Below are 16,966 nucleotides of genomic sequence, written 5' to 3'. Positions count from 1 at the left end.
CAGCTCAAGAAGCTGAGGCAGGAGGATCACAAATTGGAAGTCAGCCTGGGCATCTTGGATGCTATCTTAAAATAAAAAAAAAGAAAAGAACGGGTACCTAGCTCAGTGGTAAACCATCCCTAGATTCAGTGTCCAGTACCCTCCCCACCAAAACAAAACAGAAAGAATGGATGGTATTCTGTGGTTATACCTCCTAGAACTATGATAATTATCTGTTCATGCTTTATATGATGCTTTTGTGATCATCATTTGGACCCTTGCACATACCCTAACATAACCTCTGTACTTGCCCATTGGGGTTTAGTTTCTATATTCATTACCTTTTCATCACTTTTCTTAGTCTAGGTGTGCTGGTTTGGTTTGGATATTCCAAATTCTAAGATATACATTTTTGTATCCTGGCCTAGAGATGTTTTCATCCTTCCTTGATATTGAGATTATTTTGACCAGGAGAATTATATTTTATTTCATTCTGTATTTCTTGAACATTTGCTTCTCACTATTCACTGCTCTAGCACAAAGCCAAAAACTTTATGAGGAGCAGAGCAATGGTCAGGCAATATGAGCTCATTGTTAATTTGAATTAATGATTAATAGAATTATTATTTTTTTCAGTACTGGTGATTGTACCCAAGGCCTTGCACATGCTAGACAAGTGCTCTACCTCTGAACTACACCCCCAGCATGGATTTTTTAAATTATTTATAAATTCTAAGCTTAGATTTCTGTGACGCTTTCATTTTTCCTTTCAGCAGTTATAATTCAGGGCCAACATTGACTGCTTAGAACTTCCCATTTATTATAGAAGAAAACCCCCCTAATTTCCCATAGAGCAAAGTGATGTGGGTTGATGCATAGTGTGCTACTTTAGTTTGAAGTAGTGGTCATGGTAAATGCACAAAATTTCCCCAGAGGGAAATCCCATTAATTACAAAGGTGCAGAATACTAAAGGTGAATCTTAAATTTTAGGATGCATCCTTGATTGTGATTTTTGTCATTTTGTAGGATTTGTGGTGGCTTTTTTTTTTTTTATGCTTTCCTTTTCCATTTTTGGAATGAGTATTGGCTAGGCTAGGAGGTAGAAGCCTCCCAAACGGACTATTGTGTGGTTTTATACACTTGCCATGGTAGTGCCAAAAATGGTGATAGATGCAGAAGTGTTTTCCCAGAGCAGGCCTCTTCACCTTGGTCATGAAACACCCAAGTTGCTTGGGGGTGGGATGGAACAGAAAAAAATCTTAATGTTTTCTTTTTCCTTTTTTGGTACTAGGGATTGAACCCAGGGAGTTTGACCACAGAGCCATATCCCCAGGTCCTCCACTTCTTTTTTTTTTTTTTTTTAAATAGGGTCTCTCTCTCTTTTTTTTTTAAAGAGAGAGATGATAGAGAGAGAGAATTTTTCAATATTTATTTATTTTTTAGTTCTCGGCGGACACAACATCTTTGTTTGTATGTGGTGCTGAGGATCGAACCCGGGCCGCACGCATGCCAGGCGAGCACACTACCGCTTGAGCCACATCCCCAGCCCCAGAAATAGGGTCTCTCTAAGTTGCTAAGGGTCTCCTTGCTAAATTGTTGAAGCTAGCTTTGAACTCAGGATCCTTCTGCCTCAGCCTCCCAAATCAGTGGGATTATAGGTTTGCACCACCATGTCTGTCTTAACGTTTTCTTCTTATATCTCTCAACAAAGCTGTGTCAATTCCCTTGACTTTACAGGCTTTTGCCCAGAAGAAAAGATGTTTGGTTTTCATAAGCCAAAGATGTACCGAAGTATAGAAGGTTGCTGTATTTGCAGAGCAAAGTCCTCCAGTTCTCGATTCACTGATAGTAAACGTTATGAAAAGGACTTCCAGAGCTGTTTTGGGTAAGATCAGTTGATGTTTGTACCATTTTAAATAATTCAGATAATTTATATTCTAATCTAGGCTATTTAAGGTTCCTCCTCTTAAAATAAATGAAACAATACAGACAGCCTAATTTTTTTTTTCATATTACTAGGATCTAACAACCAAATTGTGAGCCCCTTATAGTTCTAATTAGACAAACCCTTTTGTTATCTTCATGATATAAAGATATTTTTAAAGATTATCTTTATTCTCTTATTAATAGTGGTTCTTAGTATTTCATACTGTAATCTAACTTAACAGAGGAAGATGATGATAAAATTTTCTGCCCTGAAACCTGCTTAGGGTATGTATGGTTTTGTTTCATAATTATATTCCTCATTTATGGCAATAAACCTTTGCTTAATAAGATGAAACTATTTTTTAAAAAAATATTTTTTTAGTTCTAGATGGACACAGTACCTTTATTTGTTTCTATTTTTATGTGGTGCCTGGGATGGAACCCAGTGCCTCACACATGCTAGGCAAGTGCTCTACCACTGAGCCACAACCCTGGCCCCAATAAGATGAAACTTATTCTCCAACAAACACTGGATAAAAGTGTTTGTTATATTTCAATTTTTTAAAAAAAATATTTTTTAGTTGTAGATGGGCACAAGACGTTTATTTATTTTTATGTGGTGCCGAGGATTGAACTCAGCATCTCACACATGGAAGGCACGCGCTCTATACCATTGAGCCACAACCCCAGCTCCTTTTATTTCAATTTTTGAGACATGGTCTCTACAAGTTGCTGAGGCTGACCTTGAATTCGTGATTCTCTCATCTCCGAGTTGCTGGGGTTACAGATGTGTGCCACTGTACCTGGCTTAAAATGTTTAATGTTGAACCATTTCCCATGCAGGAAGAATACAATAAATGAAAAGTTCCTTAGAGATACAGCATAAAAATATTTGACAACTAGTCCTATAGATTTTTCTCCCTATACAGATTAAAAAATCACTTTAAAAATTACAATACATCTTTTTTTTGTTGTGAAATTGGAGCTTCATGATACATTATTTTACTTAAAATGTGGCATTTTATTGCTTAATGTAACATCTACATATTTCAAGAATGACAACATTGCTTAAAACCATGGTGATCAGGCTCTCTTCTAGATCGTAAGTCTTATTATTTCGTTTTAAAAATATTTAAAATTGTTACTGATTTATTTCTTCTTATTTTAAAATTACCAAATTCAGTATGTAGACTTGATTTATTGCCTCTATAGAAATTAATTATATTTCTGAAATATGTCCCTGAAACAAAGGGACTAGGCAATCTACAATGATTAGAAATTGCATCTATAAGTCATAAATGAATTTTTTTTTTCCAGGAGAAACGTATTTGTGTGTATCCTTTAAACTAAAGAGACTAATACAGGTTTTATTGTTTATCATCAGGTTGCATGAGACTCGTTCAGGAGACATCTGTAATGCCTGTGTTCTGCTTGTGAAAAGATGGAAGAAGTTACCAGCAGGTTCAAAAAAAAACTGGAATCATGTTAGTTCATCTGTTATCAGTTATATCTCTATTATATTTAAAGTAACATAAATTTCTAATTTAGGAAGTAATATGCCTAGGATGGCAAAGTTTGAAGAATAAAAAATAACACTACTTGCTGCTCAGATATATAATCATTTACCATGTTGATATGTTTAGAACAGAATAGCCAGGTGTGGCATTTCATAAGGCAGTATCCAATTCACAGTGCATATTTACATATTTTAAGGCTTAACCCAGTACCCAGAGTTAGACATGGATTTTTTCTTCTAACTCTTAGAATAACATGTTTATTTGAATTTAGGTTGGTACTAATAAGCATATAGGTTTTAGAATAAAACCTGGGGTTTGGATCTTTTACCACTTACAGTAGTTGTGGACTTTAGGCAGAAAGGGTAAAACATAATAGTTATCACACATAGCTAATGTGAGAACAATGAGATGGTATATAAAATAAAGCATATAATAATCAGTTAGATTGAAGTTGTTATTAATCTATTTAAATCTAGTTGTTCAAACTGGAAATTTTAGCCCTTTTATTTTCCCATGTCACTAGAACTTTTTTTTTTGAGTGTGGTGCTGGGGATTGAACCCAGGGCCTTGTGCATGCGAGGCACATGTTATTACTCAAATATCTACCAACTGAGCTATATCCCCAACCCAATTTTTAAGTTTTTGATAAATTAGAACAACACAGTTAAATTTGTTTGGAGCCGCAGGGTCTGGCATACCCCAGGCAAGTGCTTTTTACTGTTGAGGTCCCCCTCAGCCCCAAGTCTTACTTGTGATCTCTTTTCAGTTCCAGGAAATTTCCACAAAGTATTGTTTTTAAGTAGACAAGCATTTTTTCTTTATCTTTTCCTCTATTATCCTTAGTCTGTCTTTTGATGACAATGTTAAATTATTGTGATAGATTTTTTTTGGATCTGTTAACCTTACTAACTATGAATTTTTCTTAAATAGTTCATCTGGAGAAGATTAAAATTCTGATTTTGAAGATGGCAACCTTTTTTTTGTGTGGGCGGGTACTAGGGATTGAACTCAGGGGGGACTTGACCATTGACCATTGAGTCCCCAGCGCTGTATTTTATTTTATTTAGAGATAGGGTCTCACTGAGCTGCTTAGTGCCTCGCTAAATTGCCGAGGCTGTCTTTGAACTCTTGATCCTCCTGCCTCCACCCTCCCGAGCCCCTGGGATTATAGGTGTGTGCCACTGTGCACCACTCTTTTTTTTTCTTTAAAACTTTGGTTTTTAAACTTTTTAAGTTGTAGATGGACATAATATATTTAGTATTTTTTAAGTGATGGCTAGGGATCGAATCCAGTGCCTTATGTTTGCTACACAAGTGGTCTACCACTGAGCCACAACTGCAGCCAGACAACCTTCCTTTTTACATACATATCTGCAAGTAGTAAATGTGAATGAACACACAAGAAATAGGACCATAGTAGAACCATCGTGGATAGATCAATGGCCAGGCTAGATAGGGGAGCATGTATTGCCTTTGCATAACTGACCTCAGGGATTCAACTATATAGTGAAAAGAACATGAAGAACAGATTTGAAGATCTTCATTTCAGTCTTGTCTCCTCTCTGATCACCTTGATTATTTATTAGCTTAATGGAAAAAGGCAAAATACATAATTTTCTTATTACCTTGATTTTCTTCAGACTAAAATTAGAGTAGCAAAAAGAGCCCCCTTACTGCTTTGTGGTAGAATTAGAAATAAATGAAAGCTGTTTACATTGTTATACATCATCCTGTAGAATTGATTCTTGAGTCTTCTTCACCTAGTTGGGTCATCTAGTAATGATTAACCCATAACATAAATCTATTAAATATTTTTTTCCCACAGACCCTGTGATTATTAAAAAAAAAAAAAAAGAATTTAAAAACAAACACCCAATAGATAAATAGTATTCTTTATATTGTGTGATGATTAAAGATTCTCATGAATCCTCAGAAACATTTTGTAAAACTCTGGTTCTCAAATAGGCATGGGTCTGAACCAAAGGGATACATATGACTCTTCAATGGTATTAAATATTCAGTGTTTTCTTCCAGGTGGTAGATGCAAGGGCAGGACCTAGTCTAAAGACTACTTTGAAACCAAAGAAAGTAAAAACTCTATCTGGAAACAGGATAAAAAGCAACCAGATCAGTAAACTGCAGAAGGAATTTAAACGTCACAGTAAGTTTGATACTTGAACATTGGTACTGAGAATAATTTTTCAGTTTTTATTTTTTTGTTGGGGGTGGTATATCGTATGTGTGGACAATTTTTCCCCATATTTCTTAACTGACTTGGTAGAGATCTTAATTTTATTTCTATGAAATTTTAGATTTTGATCTTAAAAATACTTTACTGAGCCACTTCAGATTGTACTACTTTGATGTCTCTATAAATATCTTAGTTTTCTAGAAGGTGCATTTCTATTTTATGTATTTGATTTTTATGCAAAAGGAAATTGAATTTAGGAGGTATGCAAAAAATATATACCATATTTTACTGTATAATTATTGTAGGTTTCCTGGTGGTACCAGGGATTGAACTCAGGGTCACTCAAAACCACTGAGCCACATCCCCAGCCCCGTTTTGTATTTTATTTAGAGATAGTGTCTCACTGAGTTGTTTAGTGCCTCGCTTTTGCTGAGGCTGGCTTTGAACTCATAATCATCCTGCCTCAGCCTCCTAAGCCACTGGGATTTTTTTTTTTTTTTTTTTTTTTTTTTAGGAGAGAGTGAGAGAGAGAATTTTTTAATATTTATTTTTTAGTTTTTGGCAGACACAACTTTTTGTTTTGGCAGACACAACTGTTTGTATGTGGTGCTGAGGATTGAACCCTGGCCGCAAGCATGCCAGGCAAGCACGCTACCTCTTGAGCCACATCCCCAGCCCGGGCCACTGGGATTATAGGTGTGTGCCACTGGCCTGTCTTGTTGCAGATTTTATGCCAATTTTTTTTTTTAGAACAGTAGAGTGTGGGGGGCTTTTATTTGTAGCTCAGTGGTATAGAGTGCTTGCCTAGCATGTGTGAGGCACTGGGTTTGATCCCTAGCACCACATCAGCAAATTAAATAAACAAAATAAAGGTATTGTGTCCATCTACAACTTAAAAAAATTAAAAAAAAAACAAACCAGTGGAGTGTGACTATTATGTGCAGCTGCTGTTATTGCTTAAATATCATTTATTATTGAACTTCTTTAGTGCAAGAGAAGGATGCTTGGAATGCTTGTGAATATACATTAAAACTGAGTAGTCCAAATCAACAAAGATCATTTCTTTGACAGTTTATTGAGCATTTTTCTGGTCTGAAAAACTAAAAACATTAGTTCATCAGGATTTGTGCATTATAGTTGAAATATTACACTTGAGAAAATTTGCAAAATATGGACTTAAAAAAATCTGTGTCCAAAGATTCTGCCACTGTATTATTGGGTTTGTTATCTGATGGTGCTGTCCTCAGTGACACTTGTTTAGTACTGCAGCACTTATGAGCTTGTACAGACAATTCTAGGTTTGGCTTGCAGTGTCCACAAGGACAAATGTGCATCCATATGCCACTGGTGAATACTTTGCTGCTCTGTTTAATCTTTTAAGTGGCATGAAGAACAGGATTAATTATACCATGTGATGATTATGCAACAAAAGGTTATAAACCAATTTTTTGACTGAAAAATCAGAGTGCAACAATTAGGCAGTAAAATATAGTAAGCCAGGCAAGGTACACAAACCTTGTTCCCTCCTGGAAAATATCTGTTACTCACAAAATAACTGCTATTTGGGATATTGAGGCAAAAAGATCACAAGTTCAAGGCCAGCCTGGGCAATTTAGTGAAATGCTGTCTCAAAATTAAAAGGATTGGGGGTGTGGATCAGTGATAGTGGGTCCCTGGGTTCAATCCCCAGTACTGCCTTAAAAAAAAAAAAAAAAAAGATATGTAAATAATTAGTGGACAATCTGAGAGCAAAGCCTGGATTCCTAGAAAGTAATTTTAGAAATTATGACCCACAAATTGAGTAATGCCTGTCTCCAGACTTTTAGATTGAAAGTCACCTGTGTTGTGTGTGAGATTACTATGAGTATCACATCTGAGGGATGGTATTGTGGTGGCATAACTGAAAGACAGTTAAGTTTAAACTAGGAAAAGTAGGGAGTGAGGGAGAACTAATTTTTTTAAAATTTTTAATATTTATTTTTTAGTTTTCAGCAGACACAACATCTTTGTTTGTATGTGGTGCTGAGGATCGAACCTGGGCCGCACGCATGCCAGGCAAGCGCGCTACTGCTTGAGCCACATCCCCAGCCCGAGGGAGAACTAATTTTTGACCACTTTTGTACACTTTACATCTCTATCTCTATTATTTCCATTTTATTAGGATAGGAAGCACAGAGAGGCTATTTCTTGATCCAGGTCAGTTAGTAAGTGATTGAGATGAGTTTGACTTACAGGTTTGTCTTAACTTCAAAGTCCTGTGCTCCAAAGGGCAACTGTTTTTCCCTGGTATCATAACAAGTGCTTCAGTACTTGATCTTTCCAAATCATTCTTAGTAGAGAGTGTTATACACAGTCTTCCTTTAGTTACTCTAATGATATATTTAATTTATGGTAGCTATTTTAATATATTAATAGTAAAACATTTAAGAAACATAACAGTATGTCTGTGTATGTATTTTAATTATGTGTGTTCCTTTTTTTTTTTAACCAATTGTCGTCTACCTTCCAAAAAAAGAAGGTTTAATGTTGTTACCCTCCATTCTGACTAGATGTTTTAATGAATATTTTGGAAATTGTAATATTCTTCTATCTCTTGAAGGCAGAGGAATTGATTATTCACATGTATATTCTTAGCTTTTTTCCTTTAGTAGTAGACAAAGTAATATTACTTTGATCTTACCTAAGGAAATATGTCCATTGCACCTTAAAGAGTTTTAAGATAAAATTGGACTGTGTAGTAGTTGGAAACTGAATGTAAATCCCTTTGATAAATAAGGTGTGTGAATATTCACAACTCAAACTGAAATAGGTTTTTCTTAGGTATATTGTGAATTACTAGATCCTGTATACATCATAACAAGTTTGGAGACAGTACATAGTGTATAGTCTGTATACTCCCTTTAAAAAAAAAAAAGTACTGGGGATTGAACCCAGAGGCACTTCGACTGAGTACGTCTCTAGCCCTTTTTAAAGACAGGATCCCACAACTTTCAGTCCTCCTGCCTCAAACTTTCAGTCCTCCTGCCTCAACTTCCTGAGTCTCCGCGATTACAGGTGTGTGCCACCATGCCCAGAAAAACATTGTTTTTCTGGCATTGGACCTAGAGCTTAAAGATTTGGGCATTTTGGCCTATATCTGTAATCCTATAATTTGGGATGCTGAAGTAGGAGGATTGCAAGTTTGAGGCCAGCCTCAGTAATTTAGTGAGACCCTTTAAATTTAAAGCAATTTAGTGAGACCCTTTCTCAAAATAAAAATAAAATTAAAAAAAAAGGGCTGGGAGCAGCTTAAAAGGCTGAGGTAGGAGGATCATAAAAATGGCAAATAACTGGATATTCAAATGGTTTGAAGATGTTAAGCACTTCCTAGGACAGTGAGCTTTCCACAGTAGTGTAGAGCTGACTACTAAGGTTAATTATGTGGAAAGTTTTTTTTTAAATATTTTAGATGTGGTTAGACACAATACCTTTATTTTAAATCTTTTCTTTTTTTAATATTCTTTTAGTTGTAGATGGATACAACATCTTTATTTTTATGTGGTGCAGAGGATCGAATCCAGGGCCTCACACCTACAAGGCAGGCACTCTACCACTGAGCCCCAGCCCCAGCCCACCTTTATTTTTATTTATTTTTGTGTGGTGCTGATGATCGAACCCAGGGACTTGCTAGGCTGGTGCTCAAGAACTGAGCCACAACCCCAGCCCCATATTTGGAAAGTTTTTATTCTCCTGTACTTATTCCTTTGAAGCCTTCTGTCTTTAAGGATTTTGTTATTTTTTTTTTTATGACCTTGAACGTTATTTACACTGGAAATAAATTAATGTATTTTAAACACTCATGGTACTTTTTAGATACATAATCTTATGCTATTTTATGTAAATGCTTATTAATACAAACTTGTGAGCTCTTTAGTATCCTTTATTCTTTTTCACTCATGTAGCATATAACAGGGTTTTGTACTTAATAAATGCTTAATAAATATTTGATTGGTTTTCTGAATTATGGAATTATTCTGTTCATTTGTCTGGGAGCAGGGAGTTTTTAGTTTAAAGGTTCCATTAAATTCCACTCTTTATTATGATATTGGCTGTGATATAGCAGAACTGTAGCCTTTTGTCATAGTGAGTATCAAACAAAAGATTTGTTTTCTGGCATGTTTATGTGACGACTTCTGAGGGCAAAAATATTGGTCAGGTTTAAATTGCCTTTATTCCATAGTAAATCAGGATCTATTGGTTTTCCCTAATAGGTAAAGTGTTTTTCTGTAGCTGATTTCTTTCTTCCTTCTTTTTTTTTTTTTCCTCTTTCTTTTCCTTTCTCCTATTCTTCCAGGACTTACAGTAGGGTTTTTTTTTTGTTTGTTTATTGTTGTTGTTATTGTTATAGTCTCAGAGCATCATTTGTTTTCACTGTGTTCAGATTTGGTAATTTCTGTTCTTTCTTCTGTTAACTGTTTAGGTTTCTTTGTCCTCTCTGTTGTTGAGCCTGTTTACTGAGCCTGTCTCTTGCCACTTTGCACAAGGGATTGAGCCCAGAGGAATTCTGTCTGAGCCACACCCCCAAACATTTTTTATGTTGATACAGGGTCACTTTAAGTTGCTGAGGCTTTCTTGACCTTGAGATCCTCCTGCCTCAGCCTCCACAGTACTAGGGTTATAGGTATGTGCCATTGGCCTGGCTTATGTTTTCATTTGTTTTAAACATTTTCATGATTGCTTATTGAAGTGTTTTTTCTTATGGCTGCTTTAAAATATTCATTAGAAGCCAGGTGCAGAGGTGCATGACTGTAATCCCAGCGGCTGGGGAGGCTGAGGCAGAAGGATCATGAGTTCAAACCCAGTCTCAGCAAAGTCAAGGCTACTAAGCAAGCCAGTGAGATCCTGTCTCAAAATATGAAATAGGGTGGGGATGTGGTTCCAGTGACCCTGAGTTCAATCCCTGCCTCCCGCCCCAGAGGGGTGGGAATCTACATCAGATAATTCTAACATCTATCTTTTTGGCATATGTTTTCATTTGGTTGGAATCTTTGTGGGTTTTGGTATGATGTGAGTTTTGTTATTGCTACTTTTTTTAGAAGTCAGATCCCTAAATCACCATTGACAGGTGAGGGCAAGGATTCCTTGTTATTAGTGTGGGGAAGTGAAGCAGGATTTGTAGGACTTTCACATGGTAAGGTAGCTTTTTTCTTAGTGAAAGTCCTGGCTCTTCACTGGGCTTCCTCTGGCACCTGGTGGAGATATTGGTGCCTCAAAGCAATTTAATGAAGGTGGAAATCTAGGTTCCTTGCTTACTCTTTGCTTGGAGTGGTGGGCAGTGGCCACCAGTGTGCTGCTGGAGATAATCATTATTGTCTAATAAAAGAAAACTGTCTTAATTGCGTTTTTCCTGGTCCTTTGACTAGAGAGAGCTGGCTTTTATTGAACCCTGTGTTTTTTTTGGCGTGGGGGGCGGTCAGGGAGTCATCTATGCACTTTGTTGTTTTTGGTTTGCTGAAGCTTCACTTCCAAATTTGAGGTGAAAAGAAAATCCAGTAAAAGTAGGTAATTCATGACTGTGTCATTCATTCCTTGGGCCCCAAGCTGCATATATGGTCATCACCTTTCAGAGTTTTAGGTTAGTTTTATATGTAATGCACAGGTTTTTAGTTCTATAAGCAGGAGGAACAGAGAAAAATATATGCATTCCATCTTCTTGGAAGCAGACATTCTCTTAAAAATTATTGCAGTGCAAACATCTTTAAATATCAGTAGTGTAAAAAATAAGTCTTTTTTTTACCTTCTTTTTGCCAATTTATTCAATCTTAAGTCTCCGTTATGTCCCTGATTTAGAATTTCTTGATTGTATGATAGTGTGAAAACAATATGCATTTAATAAAAGCAATACTTCAGATTTTGAATTTGAATTTTTTCTCAAGCTAGCTATGTATACAGTATGATTCCCTTAAAATGCTAGGCAGCCACAGCAAACAGTAGCTGTCAAGCGGGAAACAGCTATGTTTAGTAGGCTAAGGTGTATTGAATATGTTTTTTTAAAAATATTTATTTTTTAGTTTTAGGTGGACACAATATCTTTATTTTACATTTATGTGGTGCTGAGAATCGAACCCAGGGTCTCATGCATGCTAGGCAAGCACTCTACCACTGAGCCACAATCCTAGCCCCTTGAACACATTTTTTTAAAAAATATTTTTTTAGTTATAGATGAACACAATATATATGTGGTGCTGAGGATCGAACATAGTACCTCACATGTGCAAGGCAAGCACTGTACCCTGGAGCTACAGCCCCACCCCAATCACATTTTGTATTTAGCATTTCTTACAGTGGGCCTATTTGTAATTAACACAATTTGAAGTTGAACAGCATTACTAGTTGCATTTACATGTAATGAAATTAACTGTTTTTTCTCTTTATTGCAGATTCTGATGCTCATAGTACCACCTCAAGTGCCTCCCCAGCTCAATCTCCTTGTTACAGTAACCAGTCAGATGATGGCTCAGATACAGAAATGGCTTCTGGCTCTAATAGAACACCAGTTTTTTCCTTTTTAGATCTTACTTACTGGAAAAGGTAAATGCAACAGAAAATCTCTTTTCTTTTTTCTTTTTAATATTTTTTTTTTTTTTAGTTTTCGGCAGACACAACATCTTTGTATGTGGTGCTGAGGATCGAACCTGGGCCGCACTCATGCCAGGCGAGCGCACTACCGCTTGAGCCACATCCCCAGCCCAGAAAAATCTCTTTTCAATCAGCACCCATCTTAATTACAGGAAGCATTTTCCCACTTAAAACTTTTGTCACCAAAAACCCCTCCAAAACCACAGCTGCTAGACATATAATTTTAAAAAGTTCCTTTTTAAAGTCTTTAAAAATGTCATTAATAGGTGGGTAAGTTAATAAAGAATACCCAGGACAAATGCTAAGTGAATGTGTGGCCCTAAAGCCCAAAAAAGAGAAAGTAGAAAGGAATTGTTTTTTTTTAGGATTCAAGAAATAAACAAAAGGCAAGATTTTCATCTGTAGACATTGGGTAGTGAAACTACAGAATACGAAAGACAAAATACAACTGTAGGGAGTGAGAAAACACATTATTTTCAAAGGAACACATTAAGAAGCATGGATAAAAAGGCAAGAAAACAGTAGATTAATATCTTCAGTGGACCAAGAGATAATACTTCTTGATCTAAAATTATATATAGCAAAGATATCTTTTGTGAAAAAGCCAATGAGACATCCTCCCTTCCCCCAATGCTTTATTTGGTTTATTTAGTTTTATGTGGTGCTGGGGATCAAACCCAGAGCCTCACACATGCTAGGCAAGTGCTCTAATACTGAGCTATAACCCCAGCCCCTCATGAGACATTTTGACTAGGAAAAAAAATTGGAGCTTGCCAGCAAGCTGATCCTCACAGAGGCAGAAGGAAAGAGATTCCACATTGAGATTCTGGGAGGAAAGAAGGATAAATACATTAATAAACATCTAGGTAAATTTGAACACTTTAGAAGGACAGTAGTTGTAATAGTGAAGAAAAAATAAAGCATGATAATTATAGCATTTTAACTTGAAGTGATAGAGCTGGTAGGAAGTGTCTAAATGTTCTTTGCCTTTTGATAATAAGACTGAATAACTTTAGAATTTGATAAATTGTGTAATCACTAAAAGAATAAAAAAGTATAAGACCTCCAAAGAAAAATGGAGGAGGCGGGAATTATAGAATAAGAGTAGTTCCCTACCCAAAAGTTTGCAAAACGGAAACGACATAAATCACAAGTGGTACAAAAAGTATAATAGAAATATAGTAGAATAGGGCTGGGATATATCATTGTTACAACTTAAAAAATATTTATAACTGAACAAAAACTAAATAACACCATAAAACAAGATGTGCACAATGAAACTAAAAATGCAGATGGAGAAGTGTTTATTGTTTTTCATGTGTATTTTTTGGTTGTAGTTGGACACAATACCTTTGTTTTATTTATTTATTTTTATGTAGTTCTGAGGATTCAACCCAGGACATTGCACACGCCAGATGAGCATTTTACCGCTGAGCCACAACCTCAGCCCCATATTGTCTTTGATTGCTAAAAAAGGAAGACTTGGGCTGGGGTTGTGGCTCAGTTGTAGAGTGCTCCCTTAGCACATGAGAGGCTCTGGGTTCGATCCTCGGCACCACATTAAAAAAAAAAAAAATGAAACAAAAGTATTGTGTCCAACTATAATTAAAAATAATTTTTTTTGAAAGGAAGACTTAAAAATGAAGAACCTGATATGTATCTAACAAAAGCCAATACAACTATATATATAATAATTGGGAATCCCAAAGATGAGAGTAGAAGATTGGAGATGTAGCTCAGTGGTACAGCACTTGCCTAGTGTGTGTGAAGTCATGAATTTGATCCCCAGCATTGGAGGGTGGAAGGGGGAAGACAAGAAATAAATAGGATAGAAAGGTGATGTACAGAGGAGAGAATTAGTAGGTTTTCAAAAAGGTTCTTATGAAAAAAATTAACTGGAGATGAAGTGCATTAAGAAAAAGAACATACATAAGCAGTTTTAGGGAAGAAAAAAAGAGGCTTAGATGAAGTAGAAATTTAAAAGATTAAAATTAATTATGAACAATTTTGCCAGTAAATTAAACTTTTGTAATGTGGACACATTACTAGAAAAATCTAACCAAGTCTGTCTCAAGAAAGACTTGAATTTTCTTTTAATAAACGTTGATTCAGTGGTCAAGTCTCCTCCCAAGCCGATAGCGGTAACACATGTCTATGATCCCATTGGCTTGGGAGGCCAAGGCAGGAAGAGCACAAGTTTAAATCAGCCTCGGCAACTTACTGTGATACTGCCCCCCCCATCCCCCTCCCAAAAAAAGCGGTAGGTGGGGGTTTGCTGGGATGTGGCTCAGTGAATAAGTGTTCCTAAGTTCAATTAAGACAGAGGGAGAGACTTCCCTCAAAGAAATCCTGGGCCTTGAGTGGCAAGTTCTACTAAACACTCAAATGATTGTAATCTTGTACTGACTTTTCCAGTCTGTGGATATGGGTAGAAGAAAGCATAAGCCTCAAACTTTTATAAAGCCAATATAACTTTGATACCACAAATTACCAGACTACATATATTTTGGGGATATAAAAGAAAATCAACAAATATAACTTACATTAACAGTTTCTGAATGAGGGAGGGTGTCATTTTAGCGGCACAGAGAAGGTTTTGACAAATGCAAACATTTCTTTTAAATTAAAACAAAACATAAAACAGGCATAGAAGAGAACTCAGTTACCTGGATAATGGGTATATTAAAAAAAATACAGCCAACATCATACTTAATTGTGATAAAATGAAAGCATTTTCTCTTTAGATTAGGAATAAATCAAGGAATGTTTACTGTCACAGGAGGTTAGCAAATTCAGTAGCTATGGATGATGTGATTGTTGGTTAGTGGTAGTAACAGTAGTAGCAGCAGTAGTAAACACTTGGAACAGTGCTTTTTTTTTTTTTTTTTTTTAAAGAGAGAGGAGAGAGAGAGAATTTTTTTAATATTTATTTTTTAGTTATTGGCAGACACAACATCTTTGTATGTGGTGCTGAGGATCGAACCCAGGCCACACGCATGCCAGGCGAGCGCGCTACCACTTGAGCCACATCCCCAGCCCAATCAAACAGAATTTAAGCCAAGGCAATTTTGTGTTAGAATATCATTAGAAAATATTTTTTAAAACCTAGTAGTAAATAAATAAATAAAACCTAGCGGGAAATATAGAACCTTTTATGTAGAAAATATCTAAAAATCACATACATTATTGAATAACATTTTATTTTATTTTTTAAAAATTTTTTTTAGTTGGTGATAGATCTTTATTATTTATATGTGGTGCTGAGAATCGAACCCATTGCCTCACACATGCCAGCAAATGTGGTACCGCCGAGCTCCAGCCCCAGCCCCTGAATAACATTTTAAATAACTAACGAGGGGGGCTGGAAATGTGGCTCAAGCGGTAGTGCACTCACCTGGCATGCGTGCGGCCCGGGTTCGATCCTCAGCACTACATACAGACAAAGATGTTGTGTCCGCCAAATACTAAAAAATAAATATTAAAATTCTCTCTCTCCCTCTTTCTCACTCTTTCTTTAAAAAAAAAAAAAAAAAACTAACGAGGCATACCACATTCATGGTTATAGTAAAACTGAGAGGATGTGCTTTTCTAGCCTGCATGAGTCCCTGGGTTCAATTTCTAGTAGAAGGAAGGAAGGAAGGAAGAGGATATCTAATACATCTGCCAAAGGATTAGTATGTTGAATACATAAACAACTCCTGTGAAAGGAAGTATAAGACAACAGCAAACTGGGCACAGGGCTGAGGATGTGGCTCAAGTGGTAGCGCGCTCGTCTGGCATGCATGCGGCCCGGGTTCGATCCTCAGCACCACATACATATAAACAAAGATGTTGTGTCTGCCGAAAACTAAAAAGTAAATATTAAAAAAATTTTCTCTCTCTCTCTCTCTCCCTCCCTCCCTCCCTCCCTCCCCCTCCATCTCTCACTCTCTCTCAAAAAAAAAAAAAGGAAAAAAAAAATAAAACTGGGCACAGGACTTGGTATTACACAAATGAAATAGCTCATTAAATGAAAACATTAAAAAATTTGATAATCAAGGAAATATAGATTAAAGTTGCATTTTCTACCCATTGTTAAAAATAGAATAAAATCTGTTATCAAATGTTGAAGAAGAATTGAAATGTTGGTTAGGGTATAAATAGTTCTAACCACATTGATTAATAAATTGGCATTTTTGAGTAAAGGTGAAGATAATCCCATTACTATATCCTAGCAACATGACCTAGAAAACTTTAGGCAATATACCCTGGCAAGTACAGCAGTGTTTGTAATAGCAAAGAGTGGATAAATAAAACTTGTATATTCACATGTTGGAATATTATACCTAAATTATTTTAAATAAAGTCCCCTAACTATATGTGAATCTCAGTTACTCAATGTTGAGCTAAAACTTGGAGAATACATTGTGTGGGTGGGTGGGGGTTGTTTTTGTGGTATTGGGGATTGAACCCAGGGATTTTATATTATTGAGTTACGCTGAATTTTCTATCCTTTTCTCTGTCTCTCAAGTCATTGAGGGTTATTGGCATGTGCCACTATACCTGGCATGTCATGTGTTTTTATGATGAGTTGTTGAGCGATATGTTCAAAGATGCAAACAGATAGCAAAACCATGAAGTGTAAATAAAAAAGGGAATAATAAACTACAAATTAAGGCAGCAGAGAATAAAATGGGAGTTAGGTAGGACTGGAAAATATCATACAGGTGAATTCATAGGAATTGATGTAACATT

The 16,966-nt window shown here is 36.1% G+C and overlaps 1 protein-coding gene across 1 annotated transcript in view; it reads left to right on the top strand.

Moving 5' to 3' along the window:
* Positions 1–16,966, top strand: part of Sinhcaf (SIN3-HDAC complex associated factor) — a 32,932-nt gene that overhangs the window by 12,969 nt on the left and 2,997 nt on the right. Inside the window, exons 2-5 of the mRNA XM_076852745.1 lie at positions 1,718–1,865; positions 3,291–3,390; positions 5,458–5,584; positions 12,034–12,184. Of these exons, the coding sequence (XP_076708860.1) occupies positions 1,738–1,865; positions 3,291–3,390; positions 5,458–5,584; positions 12,034–12,184 (506 nt within the window). The 5' untranslated portion in view covers positions 1,718–1,737. The remainder of the gene's footprint in view (positions 1–1,717; positions 1,866–3,290; positions 3,391–5,457; positions 5,585–12,033; positions 12,185–16,966) is intronic.

The sequence above is a fragment of the Callospermophilus lateralis genome, chromosome 4 (genome assembly GCF_048772815.1).
Source record: "Callospermophilus lateralis isolate mCalLat2 chromosome 4, mCalLat2.hap1, whole genome shotgun sequence".
Taxonomy (NCBI): Eukaryota; Metazoa; Chordata; class Mammalia; order Rodentia; family Sciuridae; genus Callospermophilus; species Callospermophilus lateralis.
Note: the sequence above shows the minus strand (reverse complement) of the source record. Positions and strands in the feature narration are given on the sequence as shown.